Source organism: Podarcis gaigeae (genome assembly GCF_964106915.1).
Source record: "Podarcis gaigeae genome assembly, chromosome: 6".
NCBI classification, from domain to species: domain Eukaryota; kingdom Metazoa; phylum Chordata; class Lepidosauria; order Squamata; family Lacertidae; genus Podarcis; species Podarcis gaigeae.
Window position 1 is genome coordinate 30,556,803 of NC_139682.1, and position 9,039 is coordinate 30,565,841.

The 9,039-nt window shown below is 47.8% G+C and overlaps 1 protein-coding gene and 1 long non-coding RNA gene across 5 annotated transcripts in view; one reads left to right on the plus strand and one right to left on the minus strand.

Annotated features, from left to right (window-relative positions):
• Nucleotides 1-1,481, minus strand: part of MTCL2 (microtubule crosslinking factor 2) — an 81,504-nt gene extending 80,023 nt beyond the window's left edge. For all 4 annotated transcript variants that reach the window (XM_083746445.1, XM_083746446.1, XM_083746447.1 and 1 more), the window contains exon 1: nucleotides 1,055-1,481. In XM_083746445.1, coding sequence (XP_083602571.1) covers nucleotides 1,055-1,477 — 423 coding nt within the window. In that variant the 5' untranslated portion in view covers nucleotides 1,478-1,481. The remainder of the gene's footprint in view (nucleotides 1-1,054) is intronic.
• Nucleotides 1-9,039, plus strand: part of LOC310848091 — a 28,121-nt gene that overhangs the window by 16,341 nt on the left and 2,741 nt on the right. The window lies entirely within an intron of this gene.

Below are 9,039 nucleotides of genomic sequence, written 5' to 3' on the forward strand. Positions count from 1 at the left end.
ATACCTCCTTTAGGAATGAGAGGCATCAGTACTAACATGGCTTTCTCTGATTCCAGAGAAGGTCTTAATGTCACTAGGAGGCATCTGGTTCTACATATGTTGGGGCTCTGTTGTGCTAGAAGGTGATGCAAAGCCTCAGTTACATATGACCGAGGGGCAGCTATTCCATTTGATTCTAGAGTAGAGAAGTAATTGACACTATGGAGCGCCTGCTCCAAGGAACTGATGCTGGGCTGGGGGAGGAACTGCCCCATGAGGCAGAGGAATGCCAATTACAAGGAGCTTTAGAAAGCCAGCAGGTGCTGCCTCTGAAGATGTGGGCATGTTCCACATAACCAGCATCCTGTAGATGCTGGGCGGTGGAGATCATCTTTCATTACAGAGCGCCAGTTCCAAGGAAGCATTCTGAAATTCTGGGTGGCAACAGGTCTTGCCTAAGATCACAGTACATCTGGCACGTAAGATTTGTTACAAAGGGGGCATTAATCCTACCACACAGCAAGATGGAGAAGCCTTTTTCGGTAATGCAATGCAAGGCACAGAGGGGAAGGCAAGAAATGATCTCCCAGTGGTACACAGCGAGACGTTTGCTGTTTTTAGGAACACATGAAGCTGTCTTATGCACCTTCGGCATGCAGACCAGGGCTGCAGGGAGATGTCATGTTTGAGGATGCGCAACATGTTCCACAGGGATAACGGCCTGCAAGCTTAAAATATGTCTTCCCTGTGCAGGGGAGTGTCAATGTTTCGCTTTGCTGAAAAACACCTGTTTAATTTAAAATTTAGTTAAGGAGGGTTCCTCCTTTTGGGGGAGGGAGGGGTGTTGGAGAGGAGAGGCGTGTCTTATTTTCGGAGGAGGACACGCCTGCCCCTCCTGGGTCCGCTTGGTGCCCGCTCCCTTGTCCCACGAGGCTCGGAGATTGGGGTCGGGGAGGGGATCTGTTGCACGATGCTGCTATGGGGAAACCGGCGGGTGTTTTGTGGGGAAGCACAGCTCCCGAGAGCTCGTTCTCTCCCCGCCGAGCTGCCCTGAAGCGAACCCAGCGCCCCTCACCTTGAGATAGTCGTTCTCGGAGCGCAGTTCCTCCAGCTCCCGGGCGACGCCCGCGTCCAGCAGCTCCTCGGTGAGGTCGGAGAAGGCCAGCGAGGCGCTGAGAGGCAGGCGGCTGCTGGCCAGCGAGGCGGCCGTCGACGGGTCCTCGGGCAGCGGGGACGCGCCGTCGGCGGAGGCGCTGGCGGGCTGGGCCGGGGCGCTGCTGCTCGGGGGCGACTCGGTGTCGCTGCCGCCGCCGCTCAGCCCGCCCAGCTCCAGCAGCGACAGCAGCTTGGCCTCCTCCGAGGCGCTGCAGTCCGACACCTCCGAGCTGCTGTCCGTGAGGGCGAGCGGCAGCTGAGGGCGCGACGACCCTTTGGCGGAGCCGCCGGAGGTCGCGGCCCCCTCGCCCCCCGCCGCGGCCAGGCGGTTCCGCCCCTTCATTCGGGCCCCGGCGCGGCCTGCCGAGCCCTTCCCGACGCCCCTGGCCCCCGCCGGCGGCGTGGCCTTGCCCTTCTTGTCGCCGCGGCCATCCTTGGCGCCCCCAGCCCGGCGCGAGTGCCCGCCCCCCGCGCCCGGCTTCCCCGAGGAGAACGAGGCGGGCGAGCCCGGGTGGCTGCCGCGACGGCTCTTGGCCAGCGACCAGCCGGGGACATCCTTGGGTCTGGCCGGGGACGGCGCTCGCTGGAGCTTCTTCTTCTCGGGAGGCGGCGGCGGCGCCGGAGCCGAGGCGAGGGGCTGGCTGGACTCCGCCTCAGCCGGCGCTGCCATCCCCGGCGGGCTGTAGGCGCGCTGCCGGTTCCTCACTGGGGCCCCCGGAGCGCTCTGGGGCCACAGTCGCTTATCATCCTCGCGCCCGAGGAAACCCGCTCCGTCTTCTCTCCGGAGCTGCGCGCTCCCCGGACAGGTCTCTCCGGAGCGAAACAGGGTCAGCTTGGCCGCTAAACCGCTGCTGCCGCCACGCCGCGACGGTGCTTCCTTCGCCCAAAGCAGCAGCAGCAACAAGCTCCTCCGCCTGCCTCCCCTCCTCTGCTTTCTCCGCCCAGCCGCTAAGCCGGTGACGCGCGCGCGGTCTGGGAACAAAAGGCGGAGAGAGGCACCCGAGGGGGGCGCTCGGATCCTCGAGGCAACAGCGACCTCCTTCTCCGGACGGCTGAGCGCCGAGGCAATTTTCTCCCCTCTGTGGGTGGAAAACAGAGAGAGAGAGAAATATGGCGTGCCGGCCTGTTTCGTCTTTCTCCCGGGATCCTGCAGACTGGGCAGAAGCGGTACAAGCAGAGCTCTCAGCCCTTAGCTTTTATTTTACACCGGGGTTCAGCCCTGGAGGAACATGCAGGGTAATGAGTGCTTCTGAGCACACGCAGAGTACATTCGCTTCACTACAGTGGCGCTTCGTATTGTATCTGGGATTAAGAGGCACGCCTTCCTTCCAGACTGCAGGATTTGTAGTTTCCGGATATGCCTGAGCGCCCCCGACACATCTGTATTTTTAACAAACTAACTACTAGGCTGGAAAATGCTGCTCCCTGTGCATTGGCTTAGCTACCCCCCCCGTCAAGTAAATAAATAGAAATAATTAACTAACTGACCAGTTGTGTCACAGATAACTCGGTTTTGGGGGGCCCGCACATAATGCCCCCCCCCAAATAAATGTTGGCTACACCCATGTCCCCGTCTCTGCAAACCCCGCTAGATTTTTTTCCTATAGAAAACCAAAGGACCAGCAGGTTGGAAATATCTCGGATCTGGCCCATCATTGCAAAAAATCAGGAAATAGCCCTGCAATTGTTGCATTCGGGAGAACGGACAAGAGGCAGACCCTGCAGGTGAACCACAGAACAGATGGGGGAGGGAGAGAAGACATGAGTAATTTAATACGGTTTGCCTTTGTTTCTGCGGAAGCAGCCTTTATGACAGATTTTCTTTCGCTTCTGAAAGTAGTAGCTTGCAAAGTAAGGGGAAAGAAGCAACCAGCCACATCAGAACTGGCTTCTAAACTCTTTTCATATCCAAGTCTCCATGCTTCACACATTTCTTCCTATGTCCTGCTGTGTTGTTGTTGTTTTTAGTCGTGTCCGACTCTTCGTGACCCCATGGACCAGAGAACGCCAGGCACTCCTGTCTTCCACTGCCTCCCGCAGTTTGGTCAGACTCATGCTGGTAGCTTCGAGAACACTATCCAACCATCTCGTCCTCTGTCGTCCCCTTCTCCTTGTGCCCTCCATCTTTCCCAACATCAGGGTCTTTTCCAGGGAGTCTTCTCTTCTCATGAGGTGGCCAAAGTATTGGAGCCTCAGCTTCAGGATCTGTCCTTCCAGTGAGCACTCAGGGCTGATTTCCTTAAGAATGGATAGGTTTGTTCTTCTTGCAGTCCATGGGAGTCTCAAGAGTCTCCTCCAGCACCATAATTCAAAAGCATCAATTCAAAAGCATCCTGCTGTGTCACCACTGTGTAAATAAATCTGCCTCCTGGGCTTTCCTAAGCTAGACTTCCATCAAACTGAACACGTTCAAATAGTTCAAAGGCCAACTACACCACTGTGGGACCCTTCGAGATGAACTTCTTAAACCATCTTCCACCCACCCTCTTGCTCATGTGTTGCACCCACTATGCTACACACAGTATTTCTTCCTGAAAGCATCTAATCAGGGGTCCAAAGATGCTCTCAGAAGCACTCCTCGGTAAAGAACTTTGCACATGCTCTAAAACTCAAGACTTTGCTCAAGCAGATGATATATACATAGCTAAATTAGACTGACTTTGATTATTTTATTTATTTATAGTATTTATATAAAAAAAAATAGATACCACTGTATCCTAAAAATTATCACAGTGGTTTGCAACAATATCAAAACACTTTCCCTTTCCCCACTTTTATCCTTTGATATTTGACTTCATTTTCTCTCTACAAACTTCCCCATGGGAGAAGAGTCCTTGACTGTGTGGCTCAGACATGTCTCAAGAAGAGAGCCAATGTGACTGTGGCATAGAAGTTAAACTCGCAGTGTTTCTCGAACTTGGGTTCCCAGCTGTTGTTGGACTACAACTCCCATCATCCCTAGCTAGTAGCAGTGTTGTTGTTGAGAATAAAACAGAGGAGTAGAAACCACTTACACTGCTTTGAGCTCCTTAGAAAAAAGGCAGGGTATAAACATTAAGTCCCTACTGTAGCACTGTGTCACCTTGTCCTATGCCAGCTCCAGACTGCCATTATTGCTTGCATGCACACTGACACTCCTTTTCTTTTCTTGATGGGATTTACTTTGATTTATTTTCAATGCAGGCCAGATGTTCAAGCTGAACACTCTTGCCAACTATATTGCTATTTTATTTAAATCTGTAAAGTGTTAATTTATGATGATGATGATTCTACATCAGCCAGCCTCTTGATAATTAAGCAGCTAATCAAGACTAGCATTATCTACAAACTACTTGGAATAATCTGAAGAGAGTTGCATTATTCTCCAGTTAATAGGCTGGCTATCAGAAATACAGCCTTTCTGTTTATCTACAATGGCTGTAATGCCGGAGTTTTTTTATGCTATGGAATACTATTTATATCCATTAGTATTACAGTCAGTTGCCAAAGGTGCATTCCTTCAGCTTGTTTGGATAAAGCCTCTCTGGTTCCCTTCCAAACACAATCAATCCAGCTTAGGGTTCTTCCCTTACTTTCTATATATAGCCTTAACTGAATCTGAATATTATCCTGGCTTCATCCTACAGCTTTAACCTCTTCCTTGTCTGAGTTTTGGAGTTTCATGTATTCCAGCAGTTCTTTTTTGGTGTTGTTGCTGAGGCTGCTGTCGTTCCATTTCTAAGAAAGTGCAGTCCATGATGATCTCATCTTTGTGAGAAAATTCCCATAAAATATTGGGTTAAAAATTAAGTTATGCAAAACTCCCTTATAGAGAATCGTAGCTTAAAAACTGGCTTGTTCTTATTATTTACATTTCTACCCTACCTTTCCTTCACAAAGCTAGAGGAAGCATACACAAGTAGCTCAAGCTGCCTTCCATTCAGGCACTGACCAGACCCAACTCTGCTGAACTTCAGTGATGCCATTGCATCAGATTATTTCTGCAGGCCAAACTAGATGTGACACCGTTCATATAATTAGTACTTGGAATGAATTGCTTTTTAAAAGTAAATCACAGGTGCAAGGATCCCAATCCGGAGTAGGACCATAGTATGCAGGTAGGGTTTTTGGTTTTTTGTTTTATACCTTCTGCCCCCTGCTGCAGTTCTGATCCAGATTGCCAGCCCACCATATTCCTGATTTGCATTGTGGATACAGCTGCCATTTAAAGGAATAAGAGTTTTCACCCCAAATGCAAATAGCAGACACAAAATCCAGACGGGCTGCAGCAGGGGCAAAGAGTTTAACAAAACCCACTTCCACACATCAGAGTTCAGATGGGAGACCCCATGCCTACAATTAGCTTTTTCAAAAAAATTATTTTGCACACACTAGTTGAGGACTGCCCATGTTTAAATCCTAATTCATCTGTGAAGTTCACTAGATGACTTGAGACCAGTCACTAACTCTCAGCCTAATCTAATTTGCAGGGCTGTTGTGAGGGGAAGGGGAAGCCTCGATGTGTCATCTTGAAGCCCTTGGAAGAAATATGAGATGGTGGTGATCTTGACATCAATTGTGTTAAAGAGGACAGCAGGGATGGTCCATCCCTTTAAAAACAGAACACGGGGGTGGGGGGCTTAGCAGAACTCACATGTGATGCATAACTTCCAAAGCATAGGGGTTCATTCTTCAGCTCTACAGTGTGCACAGAATATGAGGTTCATTATCCTATTACAAAACTCCTAACAGCCAGACAAAGCAGTCTCTTGGACTTGCAACCTTCCAGGCCTGACTTAAGGTAAATTGATGTAAACACAGTGCTTTGCAAAATAGCAAAAACAACTGTGGCAAGGGCATTTATCGAGTCTATGTATGACTATGATTCAGATTACTGTACTTGCAAGCCAGAGTTATTCTAACCATTCAGGGATGGGACACTTGTTGCCTTCCAGTTGCCACTTGTGGCCTTCCAGACTCCAACCCCCATCAGCCCCAGTTGCCATGGTCAGGGTGATGAGAATTGTAGTGCAACACCATCTGGAGGGCCCTATCTTGATTTAATTCATGGAAGTGCTAAGAGTAAATTTTAAAAAAAAACAAACCCAAAAATTCCTGTGACAAAGGCTAACAAGTTTTTCGCAGCATAAGCTCTTGTAGACAGGAGCCTACTTCATCAGAGAGTGAAGATAATAGAGAGAGATCTTGTGGGGGTGGGACATTTTGCAAGATGAGATTAAAAGACGAGCAAATACAGGAAAGCAGAGATACCATACAAGTCAGTCAGTTCAAATTAGTTGACATTAAGAAGCCCACAGACAGGCAGACTCAACCCTTTGCTGGGTTGAAAGATAAAACTCTTTGTTGTTTCTGCTGCAAAAGACAGACATGGCTTCCCTTTTGGGAAAAGAAGATAGCATGCCCCTTAAAAAAAACCAAAAACACCAGCCTGGATTGTAGCACTTCATTCCTTTGGACATTTCTCATTCTGCTTAAATTATTCAACTTCCACTTTTCTGAAATATATTTTTGTACTTCTGTGCCATGCAAATCCCCAGCCTCAGCCTCCTCTTTCCACCTTACAATAGCGTGAATTTAAGTCAGTGGTGGTCATTTGATGCAAGATGTGCAGTCTGATCCTACACATCTGCACCAAGATGTCAAGTCCTATTGAAAGCAATCACGAGACTACCCAAATTAGAAGTGCACTTAAATTATGTACCAGGCACCTATGAATCTTGATTTTCAATAAATAATAAAAGGAGTTGGAGGAGCGCAATTCTCACTGTGAAGGCAGCATGTCAAGGGGAGGTTTATCACTTCATTCTCCACTGAGATCTGAATGGGGACTGCCCCCCTCTGGATGGCTATTAGCCTCAGAAGAAGTAAAATTCCCCTTTGAAATAGGATTGCAGCCTTCACTGTGCAGCCGTGAGTTCCTCAGGCTTAGGTGGGACAGTCAAACAAGACTACAGCCAAGATATTGAAGCAAACCAACAGCCAGGAGGCCTGATCTTTATTGTTGCAACAATGACTCCAAACTACAACATAGAAAAAGCAGAAAGAAGCAAAGTTACAGGGAAACAGGCAGAGGGCCTTCTTGGTTGTGGCACCCTCCCTGTGGAACGCCCTCCCTTCAGATGTCAAGGAGAGAAAGAACTACCGTACATAACTTTTAGAAGACATCTGAAGGAAGCTTTGTATTGAGAAGTTTTAAATGTTTGATGTTTTACTATCTTTTATATGTCTTCGCCCAGAGTAGCTGGGGAAAACCAGCCAGATACATGTCATTCAAACTGACACAACCTTCCAAAATGGGCAGTTATGCAATAAGATGGCAAATGGGGAAATTATAACTATTATGAGGTCAGAAGCCTTTAGTTTTAGCCTTATGGACTAAAATATCAAAGTATCTATTTTTCAATGTAATGTTGCACACCATCCCAATCTCTGAGCAGTGTAAGATTCCAGGACGTTCCAGGTGCTAACCAAGGGTTTGTTTCCCTTGGAATGAGGGGCAATGGTGTATTTATGAAAAATGGTTTATTTACACATGTACATAACCTGAGCCTACGATGAAGGGGCTCACAGCATTAATACCCCAGAAGGTCTTACTCCTCCCATCGCCACAGCCTTGGATTCAAGCAGAAATCGATCATGACTCTCACTCTCTGGCTTCTGCCTGCTTCTAGTTCAGCTCATACACATAACTCTAGCTTTTGTCTTTCTTACTACCAGCCAGGTGAGGGAGGGGAGCCCAGGCATTTGCCCTCTGGCACAGAGCAGTATCCTTTCTTGGGGTCCATTTCCAAGAAACTGGCCTGGCTGCTTCAACAACTGAATCCTCCACCAGATCTCAACCCTTAATAGATCCAGGGGATTAGAAAGGACTCAAGGCCTTATATACCCTAACCCCACCACAACTCACAACAATCTCTCTCTCTCTCTCTCTCTCTCTCTCTCTCTCTCACACACACACACACACACACCTTTTTATTTCTCTCTGAAACACTTTATAGTCCTAATTTGTCTCAAATCTACATATTGCCATGCATCAACATTTTTACTTCCCTGCCTCTTTTCCGGATGCTTTGTCCTTTGAGAGAAAAAATATTGTAATAGGGAACAGTATTACAGATGGTCCTTTGTCTATGTTTTATTCTGGTTTGTATCTTCTTTGCATCTGTAGGCAATGGTATCTACTAAACTTGTACTTCCACTGAGCATCCCATGTTTACTGCTTTCCCTAAGGCTTTGCTCATTTGTGTATATGCACAATTTGTAGCTGTTTCCAATTTACCTTGCCTGATGATTACCAGGAAACACAGCTCTTCAGACTTTGCTGTTATTTTCCATCAGGCCTTTTGCTTCTCCTTCAGCCTCTGCAGCGACCAACCCTGGTAAACTGAGGACTCAGGCTTACTCAATGCCCTCTGCAGGAATACGGTATTTCCTGGTAGCATCAGTTCAGAGTCAATCAATGATGCTCACTTTCCACATTTTGATACAAGTGAAATAATGCGCATTACCATCAGAGCACTTACTTGCACTCCATCTGAAATTAGCTGTCAATACTGAGACCCTGTCCACTTTTCATTATCCCAAAATTTCTCTACTTCAGAAAAAGGACCCCAAGCTTATGAACCTAGCCTCATCAGAATCCAACCATTGGTTCTGTTTGCACTGGTAAATTCAAAAAGATATCTAAGCAATACTCAGCCAGAGTTCAATGTTTCTATGAAATTCATCTCAACAAGAATTTACAGTGTGGACACAAATGCAGAGTCTCTTCCACTAGAAAAGCATTTAAACATTTACTTGGGGATAAATCTGCTGCTGCTTTTGTGCGTGTGTTCTCTGTTTGGCTGTCCTCCTGCGTCGGTAGTTTGTAGCTCTGTGTCTCATAAAATGTTACATTATCAGCGT